The sequence below is a fragment of the Montipora capricornis genome, chromosome 5 (genome assembly GCF_036669925.1).
Source record: "Montipora capricornis isolate CH-2021 chromosome 5, ASM3666992v2, whole genome shotgun sequence".
Classification (NCBI taxonomy): domain Eukaryota; kingdom Metazoa; phylum Cnidaria; class Anthozoa; order Scleractinia; family Acroporidae; genus Montipora; species Montipora capricornis.
In genome coordinates, this window is record NC_090887.1 from 4,342,394 (window position 1) to 4,358,991 (window position 16,598).

The 16,598-nt window shown below is 39.5% G+C and overlaps 1 protein-coding gene across 1 annotated transcript; it reads right to left on the reverse strand.

The window, feature by feature from the left end:
• Positions 1-825: 825 nt before the first annotated feature.
• Positions 826-16,101, reverse strand: LOC138048776 (GFP-like fluorescent chromoprotein FP506). The gene is made up of 6 exons (XM_068894895.1): positions 16,093-16,101; positions 4,942-4,981; positions 3,996-4,093; positions 2,883-3,107; positions 1,854-2,066; positions 826-1,035 (listed from the first exon to the last, which is right to left on the reverse strand). Exons 2-6 carry the CDS (start codon positions 4,957-4,959, stop codon positions 903-905), a joined length of 687 nt encoding a protein of 228 aa, XP_068750996.1. The 5' UTR covers positions 4,960-4,981; positions 16,093-16,101; the 3' UTR covers positions 826-902.
• Positions 16,102-16,598: the final 497 nt, after the last annotated feature.

The window sequence follows — 16,598 nt, forward strand, 5'->3', positions numbered from 1 at the left end:
GCGTAATTTGATTGCAAGGGTTTATATGATATTTGCAAATTTAATAAACACTCCTTATAGGTTGATTCTGATCGCCATAGTTCCAGGAAATAATCTCAATAGAAGTATTCTTACTATCCTTGAAGGATTTATAACGTTTCAAAGTATTACGGCATTCACTGTAATTTAAGCCGTGTTTGCCCCCCTCCCCACCCCAACTAATAGGGTGTCAGAACCCGTGAAAAGGTCTATTAGTCTCGGACTCGGAACACTCGTAGGACTCATCGTTTAATTGGGTCTTCAAGATTATCCAAACCAGATTTGCATCCGCAAACTATCATGTGTGATTGTCAACCTGGTTGCAGAGTGAACCAAACTTAATAGGCCATCAACAAATTCGAATTTCATGCATACTCATACGATATCGAACGGTGTGAATCCACCAATCATTTCCTTCCTGTGCCGCTTAAGTTTTCCCGATTGCGGATATTGAAAATAAGTTTCATCATCATCACGGGGACTGATCATGACTCATCAATCGTTTATCGATCATACTCAGGCTGGGAGTCAGTTAAGAACGCCGCAGTATTTTGCTCAATTGTATTCTAAAAGGACAATTAACGTAAGAGCTTAGGGAACTTTTTAACATAAACAATGTGGTTTTCTTATATTTGTATGATACATTGAAGAACAAGTCAGTTTGTATTCGGGCGAACTTAGCATACCTCTAAAGGGATTCTCGGCTGAAAAACAGTGATGTCATGAGGATCGCAAATTTGACATAAAATCTCACGAATTAATTAAGTGTCTTAAAAGACAACAATTCAGAGTAGATTATTTAAAATGTGCTTTATTTCTACTGGCCTGGTTCGAACAACATTGTTATCAGGGTATTACAATGAGCTTTCGAAGAATTTTCTCGGTCAAAAACAGCTTCCACATGCTTGAGCATGTTCTACCAGTTGCCAACTCTGCTTCGCATCGCTGAGGTCGGTCCTTGTGAGCTTATGTTGCACGAAATGAAAGCCTGGCATCTCTTTCGGCTCAGACTTTGCCCTGTGGAAAACCGTGAAAGAAGAATCACATCGTGGAATTTAAGAAGAAAGGAGGACGTAATAAGATAAGCTGGCATTTGGCGCTGCAATTGTAAATAGAACTGGTGAGAGGAGAATATGGCTTATAGGGTCATGCGAAACACTAAACCTTAAACTTGCCTGACAATCCCTTAGACAAGATCAAACCGATCGATGGTCTCTTGTGTTTCGTTTTATTGCTTTTGCTTCATGTAATTTTTTATTTTGTCAGTGGATTTTCCTTACAGCCAGAGAAGTCCCCTGATGTTATTTATTAGTTATGTGGTGGAAGAACACTGAAAGGAGCTAATGAGAGATTTGTTTCCGTCCACCAACAAGGCGATGATCATGATGATGTAACGTGAAACTCGAGACCTGACATCCCAAGTTTAACGTCTATCGTACTGATATTTTGGGTGACAATCGCAGAGTCGCATTTCGCCAAAGTCCTTCGTATGGACGTTTACTGATTTTACGGCACAGTAACTTACAAGAGATATCATAGAACTTTGAAATAACAAGTTGAAGAACCAATTGAATTTGTACCTTGATGCTCAAGTGGTTTACTGTTGGAATTTCAGAATAAAACTACCACATGACTATTTTAAAAACCACGAAGCAATTTAGAAATTCATTTTTTGTGAACAAAATGGATACTGTTACCATAGTTCGACGTGTTGCACTATACCAAGGCGCTCTTAATTTCGAAGTGTTATATTCATAAATTCAGTGAAAGGGCTTTCAAATGATGTTCGCTTACAAGAAGAGATTTCTATGTAACTACAAAACAAAATAACGTACTTGTGAACTGTGTGGAACTGACACTTGTAACGCCCACCATCCTTCAGAAGAAGGAACATGCTGACATCCCCATTCAGTATCCCCCCTTTACCAGGTGTCATTTTCTCGCAGGATGGCTCCCAATTAGTTGTCGCCTTTGTCATCACAGGTCCATCAGCAGGAAAGTTGACTCCAAGAAACTTGGATTCGTGAATAAAGCAGTTATCCTCAACACTGTCAAAGAAAATGATAATTGATCTGCATATTACAGAAACTATCGTAAATTAGCAATTTGTGGAGAATTTTTTTTCTGGGTTTCTCGGCGGCAAGTTCATAAATTACTTATTGCAGTGTGATAACCTCTATCATCGATTATCTTTACTCCGCAGTTCAAATGTATGACATGTCATATATATTATGTCGATGCAAAATCGAAAGAGGTCAACAGTTCTGATCGGAGCACTACGGACAAACAAGAACACAAAAGAGACTTCCTGAACCACTAACTTGTCGGGATCAAGGTAGTATTTCAGGGGCACCCAACGTTAATTTTCCGAAAATATCTGTTCGGAAGACGATTTGAGATCTAGAATTTTCGGAACATTTCTTTTAAAATTTCTTCCTTGCCTGCCTGTCCTAGGATTTTCGAACATCTAAAAAATGGTATAATTGCCCATTTTTAGCGGATTTTTACCCTAAAAAGGTCACCTAGAATTTTCGAGAGCCTTTTTTCTGGCTGAAATTTTCGAAAAGATAAGTTTTGATCCCTGTAATTTTCGGATCACTAGACTTTCAGCTAGGAAATCCGAACAGATGAAAATTTTTTAGGGGATAAAAATATGCCTATATCTACCGTTTAAATACTAAAATACGTTTAACAATGCTATGTTTCAGTGGTTTTGAACTATATTCTCGTTGGGTGCCCCTGGTATTTGACTTTGTGGCTATTTAACCATCAAAACCAATAGGTCAAGTATCAAATGAAGAAAACCAAAAGATTTCCATCTTCTGTTAAGATTTTAGAGCAAGTGCATGAGTGAAATTATGTACCTCAACTTTATATCTGCACTTGCTGTGCAAACTGCGCCATCTTCAAAGAGAAGAGACCTTTCCCATTTATATCCAGCAGGACATGAGTTCTTAAAATAGTCAACTATGCCGTCGGGATATTTCGTAAAGCACCTGTTTCCGTACAAAAACACAGCCGACAATATGTCTACGGAGAATGGCAGTGGACCCCCTTCATCCACTTGGAGAGTAATAACCTGTTCCCCACTAAAAAAAAACGAACAAAATCGTGTTAACAAATGAAGGTAACCTAATTGAAAACCCAACTCAATGCAAAGAGGAAAGCTGTAAACTGGAAAAGAGAACCTGACATACGTATGCTACATAAATTAATTTACTGAGTCCAACTGAAGCAAGTTTTAATGCACATGAATTAACATAATAAATTTCGATTATTCAAAACTGGAGTATGTTTCGCCAGGAGAAAATAATGCCAGAGGCTTGGTTTCGCTGAACTTTCCTAAAGTAACCGTTAGAAGGTTAATTGTACGTTATCACTTGAACCAAAAAGTATCTGGAAATCAAGGAAATGGGGGAATTAAAGAAAGCATACCATTTAACCAAGGAAATTATATTTACTTTGGACTTTCTCGGTGGCTGTCTTCGGTTGTGGTGATTCGGTATTAATTAAAGCCGTTTACACATTTTTTGTTGCATCCACCTTGCACTTGGTTAGAATAGTTTTCCTTTTCCTTCGTATTAAAGGGTTCGTAGTTATTGAGTAGGTGTAGAGGTTCTTAGCCCATCATCGCTTCCTAAATTGACGAATTAAGTCGTCTGGCGTCAGACAGAGTAAAATCAAAGTCTCACTCCTAGGAGGCAATCGGTTAAGAATCACTTCACCGCGAGCCTAGTTTATTGGCCTAGCTCCTACGAGTCTGCTTTTTCTCTGCGGTACAGCATCCGAACTAGTCATCGTAAGGTCGTACGTTCGACTCCTGCCGAGGAGTACCCGGATCTTTGCCGAGTATCTCCGAGTCAGCATCGAAAAATAAATCTTACTTCATGCCTTCATCCTTTAACCTGCCGTAGGCAAATTGCGAAATTTGACACACAGAAGGTTGGTATGAGTTACAAAAATGTTGATGGACTTACTCGTAAGGCTTTCCAATGCCGTGGCCCGTGATCACAAAGGGATGCCCGGCAACATTCCCCTCCATGCGGTATTTCATCTCCATTTGAGGTTTTATACCCTGTATGCAAATAATGCAGAAAATTGTAACCAGGTGATCATTATTGCCGGATGGGTGATCAGCATCATACAACAGAGCAAGGCTCCAATTAATAGTCTGCAGTTGATAAGGACAAACCACAACACCGGGAATTCTATGCTCGACTCTTTGCAAATATATAGTGTGAGTTTTTAACGCCCCAAGAAGTCTATAAACAAGAAAGGACAGTGAGACGGCGCCTGAGGCTTATTGTACCTATTCGAGAAACCTTGAAAGCCTAACGATTTGCAAATATAAAGGCAGCAATTTTTCTTTAGTTATTTTAACACCCTGAGTGTTGGTCTGGCCGGGCTTAGAACCAACGCCCTCCTGCATCCTTGACCGATGCAGTGGGTGGTTGATGTTTAATGGAAACAATCGTAACACCTCAAAAAATTGCTAGATTGTGACTAGACGAAAGCCGTATACAATTAATACCGACTGGTAAGTGAGGAAAACGAAGATCGAAGACCATTAACCTCTGGTAGGTTATTGAAGGTTCTTTGGCCTGGAAAAGCTTGAGAAGAGCCAACCTAATTTCACCATGGGCAGTACTGATCACTTTGAAAAACAGGAACGGAACCTTGGCTCTCCAGGTCTTTGGTTGGTACAAACTTCTTTGACATGTTTAATTCAGGAATAAAAAGAGTTTACTGTTCTGAGCTTAAATTTTTCTCTACGTGAAGTATCTTGCACGAGCCGTTGATTTCAATAAGCAAGTGAGGGCTTCAAAAATCGACAAAAATGTTCTCAGCATTTGAAGACTCGAATTGGTAAAGACCTATGCTATTAAATACCATCTCGCTAGTTCGAGTCGAGAATTCACTCACCTGCTTTGAATAAGCCATGTTGAAAACAGATCGCTTGATGCTTCAAAAGTGATACAAAAGTGGAGTAACTCTCTTGCAGTTCAGAGTGACGCTGCCCAAACTCAACTGAATGTATTGATAGGGTGGAGCCATTTTAAAGCCAAAGGGAACAAAGAATATAAACGTTGATTGGCTCAACTAAACAGGTTAATCTGGATCGTTACAGGTTCGTCTGGTTCTTGACTCAGTGGAAATATGGTTCAACTGACAAATCCACGTGATTTACACCAATGTAGTTTTCCAAAGACTTCATTAGATCTGTTACGTAATTCTGAGTCCTGAAGTCATGTAATAAATCATCCCCAGCTACTAGCAAATTTAATCGACTAGCAGTTTTTTATTCATTTTTTAAAAGTAAGTTACTTTGTTTCTCGCCTGATTCCCATAAATTTTCCAGGGCTAATTTCAACTGCAGACAAGATAGTAAATAAAAAGAGGTTTCCAACAAACAATTGGAATATCAATAGTCGTTGGTATTGTGTTTGAGCCGCATTAGCAATGATAAAGTGCATCTAGGTGCCCAATTTAAGGTTTGTTTAAAACATATTTCTACTTGATCTTTTGAACTCTATTCACATACACGAACGTCTCTTGCATGAAATAGAATGCTCTCTTCATATCTATGCCTTGCTGACAGATTCACTTTTCACAAGGCTTCAGTTGTGCTCACACCGCGTGAGCGAATCCCAGGTCAAGTTGAGTCACGGAGTAAAAAAACACATTTCTGGCATCCTGAAACACTTATTAAACGCAATGATAGAAATACAGCAGCCTTTTAAAAATATTCTAATTGTAATTAATTCATTTATTTAATGCAATTCCCGGGCATATGGGAAAATAATTGTGCGCTCCAATACAGGTTCAATGTGAATAGTAATCTCAATAGGTCTCGATTGGTGGAGGCCCTGACTTGGTCTATGCATGTAAAATTTCGTCTTTCAGGGTGTGCGATGTTACATTAAAAAGCACAGCTTCTTCACAGGTGTTTTTGTCGTTCTTCATGGATGGCTTGTGACTTCATTTTCAATCTGTTTGTAGATACCGCAGTCTTGACCTTTGTCAGTGCTGTTCTTGTCTTCGAATGATCTGCATGATCTCAGATCTCAAAACGTAATAGCTCCTTATGACATCCTCGGCGGGGCTCCACCGCTTAATTTAGTTTTAACCAAGGTTTGCTTTTCTAACCCTTAGGGCCTCAGATAGCACTTGATTGAACCTAACATTGCTCAAACAATGATTGGTATGCTGACTTTTTGGGCGAAACCTCTTTTTATAATGAAAAAGACCTTTTCACGGTTTCTGACAGTGAATGTATGGGATTTTGGCAGAATTTAACGTGACTGATTTAACTCCGCTAAAAAGCAGCAGATTTAAAAAAAAAAAATCAGATAATTTTAATCATTTTATTCATATCATTCACTTAAAGGAAAACTAGATCACTGCACTAGGCGCAACGCATAAAAATATTGGATATTACAAATCTCTTCAAGTCGCCTTAAATTTCGCTGGAATTTGCATAATTTTGATTGCCAGGGTCTATGTGGAATTTACAAATTTTGTTAACAGTCGTTATAGCTTGATTCTGATCGCCAAAGTTGCAGAAAATAATCTGAATAAAAGTGCTTTTTGAGAAGTGTTCTTGCTATCCTTGAAGGATTTATACGGCTTCAAAGCGGATAAATATTCCCATACCGTCATTCACCGTAATTTAAGCCGTGTTTGCCAATTCAACCAATATGGCGTCAGACCCCCTGAAAATGTCTATTAGTCTCGGAACGCTCGTTGGAGTCATCATTTAATTGGGTCGTCAAAATTATCCAAACCAGATTTGCATCCGCAAACTATCATGTCTGTGAACCTTAACTTATGTAATATCAAAAAATATTCGTAATTCAGTATTCGAATTTCATGCATATATCGTCCCAAAGCATATGGAACACTGGAGCTGTATTGAAAAGCGCAATCCCTTTCCCATATGGCCAGGAATTGCATTTAAAAAACCATATTAATTACAATTACATATTTCTACAAAGATGCTTTCAGTTCCATCATTGTATTTGTTAAGACTTCATCTCTACGTTCCTGTAATATCTTTTTTCTTATACCATTACTTTTACACACTGTCTCAATCGTTGTATCATGTAGTATTATTATATCGTTTCCTTCTAACATTGTTGGAAGTAAATGATGCGCAGTATTTCATTTTGTCAAACAAATCAAGCTGTCAATAAGCTTCAAGATCTTAACAGATTTCTTCTATCTACAACTGATCACAAATGAAGGCAAAAGCTGTATCTTATTATCCTGCGAGTAGGCTCTCAGCCAAGCATTTCACGTTCGTGATTGCCCCGCAGAGATAGCCTGCCCACAGGCGAATCAAAGACTATAGTTTTAACTCAGGGAGACAAATACTCTCTTCATATCTATGTATTGATATCAAGAGAGTATTTGTCTCCCTGAGTTGCGCTCACACCACGTAAGCGAATCCCCCAACAATCAGGGTCTTAAAATAACTGAGAAGAATGTGCTGCCTATGTAATAACGTCCACAAATGGTTAGACTTTCAAGTCTTCTCGGCTAAGTACGATAAACCGTAGGCCCCGTCTCACTAATATCTTTCATGTTCATAAGTTCCCTATGGGACGTTAAAGAACCCACACACTATTCTAGAAGAGTAGGGGATGAAGTTCCCAGAGTTGCGGCTGTTCTTCGTGAGAATATGGGTGGGTGGGTATAGCAGGTCCACATCAGCTGAACAGCTGCAAATACTTCAACCTGCTCGAACAAATAAATAACAAACAAAGGGATTTTGCACTCCAATACAGTTTCAGTGTGAATAGTAATCTCAGTAGGTCTCGATTGTTGGAGGACCTTACATGGCCAGTCTGTGCATTGGAAATTTAGTCACACAGGGTGTGCGATGTTATATTGAAAAGCACAGCTTCTTCACAGGTGTTTTTGTTGTCCTTCAAGGATGACTTGAGACTTGATTTAACTCTGTTTGTAGATACCGCACTCTTGACCTTCGTCAAAGATGTTTTTGTCCTTGAATGATCAGTATGATCTCAAGACTAAATAGCCGTTTAATTAACGTCCACGGTTGAACTCTAACGGTTAATTTTATGCAAGACGCGTTTGTTCATTGCAAGTTCAAAAGCGAGCAAAATATGATTTTTCGGTATTCAATAATATCTATGTACTTCTATCAAAGTGTAAACCATAGTGCTCTTTGGAAAATAGACAAAATAGAGCCCATTCTACTTTTGTCTGCCTAACCAGGGTTTGCTTTTTTAATCCCTAAGGGCTCAGACAGCTCTTCAACCCATTGATTCCTGAGGGTTCCCCATTGACGAGTAAAATCGTCTGGCGTTAGACAGAGTAAATTACTAAGTATGGCCAGTTTGGGTATCACAGGGTTAGCTAATGGGAAATAATTTTTCAGTGAGTGATTAATATTGCTCAAACAATGATTGGTATGTTGATTGTTTGGGCGAAACCTCTTTTTATAATGAAATAGACTTTTTCACGGTTTCTGACGCCATATTGGTTGGAGGGCAAATACCGCACTCTTGACCTTCGTCAGCACAGTTGTTTTCCCAGAATGATCTGCATGATCTTAAATCTAAATAGCTCCACTTGACGTCTACGGCTGGGCTCTAAAGCAAAATTTTATACAAGACGCGTTTGTTCATTGCAAGTTCAAAAGCAAGCAAAATATGATTTTTCGCTTTTATCAAAGTGTATATCAAAGCGCTCTTTGGAAAATAGACAAAATAGAGTTTATTCTACTTTTGTCTGTCCAACCAAGATTTGCTTTGTTAATCCCTTGGGGATTAAGACAGCGCTTTATTGAACCTAAAATAGCTCAAACAATGATTAGTATGCTGATTGTTTGGGCGAAACCTTGGACTGTTCAAAGTCGCCTATTTTCCCGTTTGATCGTCGGGATCGAGCGCAAATTGCCGCCGTCTTTGTTTTTAAACAGCGAGCACAAACTGGGGAGAGTGACATAACTACCGAGTGGGTGGGGGGAGTGGAGGGGTTTCGGCGGTAGTTATGTCACTCTCCCCAGGTCGTGCTCGCTGTTTAATAGCAAAGACGGCGGCAATCAAACAGGAAAATAGGGGACTGTGAACAGTCTAGCGAAACCTCTGTTTATAATTACTATTTTGTGTTTTGTCTGTTGATGACAATGACCGTCACGGTTTCTAACGCCGCATTGGTTGGAGGGCAAACACGGCTTAAATTTGAGTAAATGTGTGGGATTTTGGCCGAATTCAAACCTATGTAAGTTCGCTACAAAGCAGATTTTTAAAAAAATCAAATAATTTTAGTCATTTTATTAATATCATTCACTTAAAGGAAACTAGATCACTGCACTAGGCGCATTGGATATTACAAATCTCTTCAAGTCGCTTCAAATTTGCCTGCATTTGCATAATTTTGATTGCAAGAGTTTAAATTTTATGCAAGATGCGTTTGTTCATTGCAAGTTCAACTTTTTTTTTGACAGATTCACTTTTCACAAGGCGTTGTTCTTACAGCGCGTCAGCGAATCCCGGGATGAGTCACGGAGTCAAAAAAAAAACATTTCTGGCATCCTGAAACACGTATCAAACGCCAAGGATAGAAATACAAAAGCTTTTTAAAAATATCTAATTGTAATTAAAGTGTTTTTTATAATGCAATTCCCGGTCATATTTGAAAGGGATTTCGGTGCGAATAGTAATCTCAGTAGGTATCGATTGGTGGAGGGAAATTTAGTCTTTCAGGGTGTGCGATGTTATATTGAAAAGCACAGCTTCTTCACAGGTGTTTTTGTTGTCCTTCAAGGGTGACTTGTGACTTCATTTTAACTCTGTTTGTAGATACCGCACTCTTGACCTTCGTCGGTACTGTTTTTGTCTTAGAATGATCTGCATGATTTCAAAACTTAATAGCTCCACTTGACGTCTACGGCTGGGCTCTAAAGCTAAATTTTATGCAAGACGCGTTTGTTCGCGCTCTTTGGAAAATAGACAAAATAGAACTCATTCTACTGTTGTCTGCCCAACCAAGAGTTTCTTTTTAATCCCTAGCTAGGTGCTCAGAGAGCTCTTTATTGAAACTAACATTGCTCAAACAATGATTGGTATGCTGATTGTTTGGGCCAAACGTCTTTTTATAATGAAATGGACATTTTCACGGTTTCTAAGAACGGGCGGGCGCCCGTTTTCACTGCCAAGTGCCAGCTACCCTGGCTGGGATTTTCGCCGAATTCAAATCTATGTAACTCCGCTACAAAGGAGCAAGTTTTTTTTAAAAAAATCAAATAATTTTAGCCATCTTATTAATATGATTCACCCAACGGAAAACTACAATCCTGGTCAAAACTGTTGAAACAATTCCCACTTTTCCCTCTCCCCCCATTACAATGTTGACTTTCACGGTCTCCGAAATCAAGATCCGTTCATCGATCGCTCGCATGTTTCAACATTGTTTGGGGGGAAGGGGGGCGCGAAAAAGGCAGCGACAGAAGAACACGCGTTGCTCATATAAAGATGGAAGTACGTAAAGTACATTCTCTACTTTTCGCCCAAAATTTGACAAGTATTCCGAAATCTTTTGACCAGGATTGTAGATCACTGCTCTATAGGCGCAACGTCTGAAAATATATACTACAAATCTCTTCAAGTCGCTTCAAATTTTGATTGCAAGGGTTTAATATATGAATTTTACAAATTTCATTAACGGTCGCTAAAGCTTGATTCTGATCGCCATAATTCAAGAAAATAATCTCAATAGCAGTGCTTCTTGAGAAGTATTCTCGCTATCCACAGCCCTCGGACAACACAAGTGCATTGAAAGCCATTTTTATTTAGTTTAACGGGAGCAAAGTTTTGCGGTTTTTAGCGGAGCTCCGCGCGTAGCACCATTGTTAAGAAAATATGGTAACTCATCAATGCGAGAAATCTTGGTTTTATCGCCATGACGTCATCGACCGTCCGTACGTACGAACATGTATGCCAATGTGACCAGTATCATGCTAGTTTACAACATACACCTCTATGTTTTGATCAATTGACACCTGCCAAAACAAGGTATCCGCTGACCAGTTTCACGTGACCATATCGCGGGCTCAAGCTTAGAGCTCACCGAGGTCAGCTCTTTTTTATATTGACCGCTTACTAGGTACTGGTTTTCGATTGGATTGCAGGCTCAACCCAGGTTAACTCACTAAACATAAACGAGGCTTCATTTTTCGCGCGCTTTCTGTGGCTCGACGCGGCTACACGTCCATACTACATCAACTAGATAGTTCTTACACAGTCAACGCTTTTCGTGTTCAGGTGGAAAACAGTTTGCAAGATGTTTTCTTTCTGCATTTTTCGCTGGTTTCAATCCAGTTTGACATGTCATTATATCTGTGGTCCACACTGGTGGCTACGCAGTTATTCAAGTCAAGCATCGGCGGGATATAAACTTAAAGCTGAGTGTTTACTTTTAATTAGTGGGTTGCCACAGGCAATCTATTTAGAAAATGCGTTTGTTTGGTTTTTGTTTTCCGTGTCATGTAAATTCTTGCCGGTCACTTTCCTGCTAAGTGGTGTCTTTGTGCCTAGAGTCTTCTGTGCGTATTTGTTAGGTTTGAGGGGGCTGGGTAATGCGTAGATTTCTCTGGTGCACACAGGAGAACATTTAATTATTAACCTGCAATGGCGTCGAAAGTCATTGTAACGTGAATGGCGTTTTAGTGCATCTTTAAACAAAATATACCCTTATGGAGCCCAAGAATGGAACGTCAATTGGATAAACAAGACAGCCGGTGAAAAATAAATATCTGGAAACTTTAAAGCGGCGAGTAAGCGATTGTGATCTTTGTGTTGACTTCGCACATTTCTTGTCAAACTTTATAACACTTGAAAGAAAAAGAAAACTAACAAAAACAAAAAGCTGGTATCTTGCCATCATTTGACACAGATGCTTCACTGTTTCGCGAGTAAACACGCCGCGGTAACTTGATCACGGCGGCCGCTGAATTTGATGTCACTTTCGATTTTGCAATTTACTTGTGTAGCCAAAAGTACAATAACAAATTTGAACGTAGCAAAAATCTCGCAAAATGTTTTTCGCTGATGGTAACTTTTCATATTCGCGGTTCAAAGTTAATGTTGTTTTCATGTCGTAAATTTTGTTGCTGATGGCAAAGTGTTTTACTCTCGATCGACCATCCTGAAAACTTCCTTCTGCTCTTCCTAAAAACTGTTTATCAATATTTATTTACTTTTGTATCAATATTTGTTTTGCATAACGCAAGCTAACAAAATCTGTACCTTGCTTAGTGTGTACTTTTGGGCGTTAAAATAGAATTTTCGGTTCTATGCTTCTGTTACGAAGTGGTATATTTTTTAGGTCACCCATCCAGATACTATACCCGCCGGACAGGGAAACTTCAGTGAACTTTTGTATTATAAAGCTGTCAGAAGCTCTGAGTGCACGCTTAAACTTGTGGTGGAAAACTTGGATATGATCAACATGTCAGCCTAGAAACCAATGTCTCTCGATTCCCTTTTATTTTCTTCAATCTTTCTGGGTTTAGTACTTTGCTTGTAACCACATGTCTTCTCAGGGGGCTATTTACCTAAGAATTCTACCATGACACGACAATGATATACAATACCAAAACAATATCGTGTACCATTAGAGCTAGATATTGACCTTGAATATTCTGGAAGACAAAACGCAGCTCAGTTGACAATGCGTGCCTATTTGTTCTAATGATGAGCAAATGATTAATAGGCTGGTAGCCAAGTTTTTAACCTCAGAGAAAGATCTGTTTCGTCGTATCAATGTGTGAGCCGAAGGGTCTCTGCTGGAACGCTACAGTTCAATACCACCCAACTCAGTCCCCTCTGTTTTTGAGTAACACGTACCACAGGCAACCCAGTGTACGCTCATCGAGCGTCTAGTTTGCTTAGAGCTGCTTTTTCCTCTGTGTTTCAATTTTTGGCATATCTTTAGAAGCTGTGATAAGGTTACATGATGCCTGGAGGACCTATGTCTAGAACAGAAACGACAGGGGCACCCAATGTCAATTTTCGGAAAATATCTGTTCGGAAGACGATTTGAGATCTAGAGTTTCGGAACATTTGTTGTAAAATTTATTGCTTGCCTGCCTGTCCTAGGATTTTCGAACATCTAAAAAATGGTATAATTGCCCATTTTTAACGGATTTTTACCTCAAAAAGGCCACCTAGAATTTTCGAGAGCCTTTTTTCTGGCTAAAATTTTCGAAAAAGTACGTTTTGATCCCGAAAATTTTCGGACCACTAGACTTTCAGCTAGGAACTCCGAACAGATGAAAAATTTTTAGGGGATAAAACTATGCCTATATCTACAATTTAAATACTAAAATACGTTAAACAATGCCATATTTAAGCGGTTTTGAACTATAATCTCGTTGGGTGCCCCTGAAACAACGACAAAACAGAATACCAGAAAAAGCTCATACTTAGTGGAAGAAATTCGACACTCCACGAATTGTTTCCTTGGGCACTAAACCGTTTGTTATTTTTACGGAAGCGTTATTTAAAGTGGATGCGTATTTTTAAAAGGTGGTTTAATCGGTTCTTCCTTTATTCAGGGATGACTCGATCGAATTTTTGTTGTCAACTGCAATTAAATAACAATTATCAAGAACATGTTAAAATGCAACCCTACAAAAACTAGCCTGCGAACAGGCTCCCGGTGAGCCCGAACGAAGCGAGGGAGCCTGTAGACATTCTATTGATGCCGCCGTTTTATGATATCAGCTCCTTGTATCATGATATAATTGCTTAAATCGCTGATTGTTGACATCTTTAAGATACATATTTGACAGGTCTTTGTAAAATGCGGTTGACCGCCCTACACGACTCCTACAAAAACATATTTTTTTTCATTCAAAATGGATCAGTTAGGCCCAGTTCAGACGTCGTGCTTCTGCCGTGCCGAACTTAATTGCAATTTGGTTCGACTGTAGCACGGTAGGGAAACAACTCTGATTCAGACGCCGTGCCAACGTCGAACCAAATTCAGGCTTTACTGATGCTTCGTAACAATTCTTCTCCTAACTCCCCGTGGGAACTCATTCTCGCCAAATACATTAATATAATTTATGAATTTTGTTTGGCGCGACACAAGCACGACGTTTGAATCAATGCCGTGCCAAAGTCGTGTAGCACGGCAGAGCTTGTCGAACTTAATTGCTTGCCGAACTTAATTCAAAAGTTTGATTCAGACGCCGTGCTTCTGCCGTGCTTTTGTCGAACTTAATTCCTGAATTTAGTTCGACACGGCAGAAGCACGACGTCTGAACTGGGCCTTAGTAGTTCGCTGTCGCTATTTCCACACTCAAATCACTTAACATTTGTAGCAAAGCGTTGTGTTACCCTCTCGATCCTACTAGCTTGTGACTACATCGTTGGATTTCCAGCCTTTTTGATTCAAAAATATAATTTGCTATTAGCTGGTAGTCTATGAATCATCCTCGGATGATCCGATGATACGTGATACGTGATACGTCCTGATCCTGAATGTTAAACGCCAGGGAACCCCGTGGCTAACCAATAACCTCACTGATTGCTCTGTTGCCAGCAGGGTTGTCGTGATGGTGCAGTGGTTATCCCACCCGACTAGTGACCAGGAGGACGCGGGTTCCATTCCCATAACGGCATAAAATGTTTTTCATTCAAAATGGATCAGTTAGTAATTCGCTGTCGCTATTTCCAGACTCAAATCACTTAACATTTGTAGCAAAGCATTATGTATCCTTCGGATCTTACTAGCTTGTGACTACATCGATATCCGTCGTTGGATTTCCAGCCTTGTTGATTCTATATATATATATATATATATATATAACGTTTAGAAGAAAGACAACTTCACAGCGTAGCGACTTCAAGTTTCATGTTTGGACAATCATCAGGCTACAGATCTTACATTTGCATTCTAACTCATTTAAAGACCATTCTAATACTCTAGGGGAGCGTGCTATTTTAAGTTCGACAAAAGGTATTTGTTCTTGTGTCTGCATTTAGAAATTAACTCGTTTCTTTTGTTCAGTAGGTGGCGCGTATCTGCTTTTATTATGTACAACTTAACTGTGAAGTTGTCTTTCGCTCTACTTCACGTATCGAGCACTCTGTAGCTAACTGGAACCCCCTTCTTGCGCTATATATATATATATATATATAATCTGGGCCTCATCAGTGCAGTGCTGATGTCTGGGATGGAGGTTAAGCTTATAAAGCCACCCCAAATGTCCCACACATGTGGTACATCTAAGCCATGCCAGAGTGCTCAAACTAGCGAGCTAGTTATATATATATTGTATCATGGTAGTATTGTTATATGGTTTCCATAGCATTGTTGGAAGTAAATATTTAAAGTCTGTGCATTATTTCATTCGTGCAAACAAATCAAGGTCTAAATAACCTTTCAGATCTTAACAGGTTTGTTCTATCTACAATAAATGAAGTCAAAAGCTACAATCGCGATCAAACCTCTTGGAACACCTTCAATAATGCGCGCAAAAGCGCTTGAGTTAGAGGAGTACCTTCTGTTTCCCAAAACCCCCACCGCCCCAAGCATTATTGAAGCCAACTGCAGCATTTCTTAATGCTTCCAGAATTCAAATCAACATTGTGACGGGAGAGGGAGGGAAGAAGAACTTTATGCCCATGCCTTGTCGTTAAAAACGTTAATTCGTGCCTTTGGAAAGCCCCACTCGTGCCGCTCGTCAATTTTGACCAGGACTGTAGCTATATATCAATCAAACTCCTAGATCAAATATTAACCTGCGAGTAGACTCGTAACGAAGGATTCTATATACTTCCTACGTGTTTGTCCCGCAGAGACAGCTTCCCCACAGGCGAATTACAAACTATAGTCACGGTCTTAACTCAGGGAGACCAATAATTCTTTCATGCCCGGCTATGTCTTGCTGACAGATTCACCTTGTGCTCACACCGCGTGAGCTAAGCCAAGGTTAAGACATGGAGTTAACTGAAAAAACACATTTCTTGCATCCTGAAACACGTTTTCTTCGCGAACAGACATTTTGTGCATTAAGTAAACAAGCTATTGATTTACCTGCATTTGGCCACTTAATGGAGGCTGAGAAGATAGATGTGCGACTGAATAAAAAGCAAGCGCGAATGCAAGTTATTCTGCTGTCATTTCTAAAATAAAATCATGTTTACTACTCTTGGCAGTTGCAGAGGGCTACTCTATGTAGTGAAAAGACGAAAAAAACGAAGGAAAGTAAAATGATGTAGGTTTCGAAACTTAAAACTAACAATCTTGTCATCTTGATTTACTTGTGGTAATTGAGTTGTTGGCAATGGCAAACCCAATTAATATGGGCCATTTTAAAAGAAATAATACGCTGGACTCATTTAGGTCACCAGGATTAACTATCGGAGCGTAACTTGAAGTGCTATGCTTACTCACGCAGAAGATCTCAGTGTTAGCCCTAGTAATGGAAATCAACACAAGGGCTGAGAAAAACTTTGACCAAGGTAGGAGTTCACAGCTTGCCTGGAGAGGCGGTAAGGGTCATAGGGTGTTTGAAACTGAAATTTCGCCTCGGGCATTGA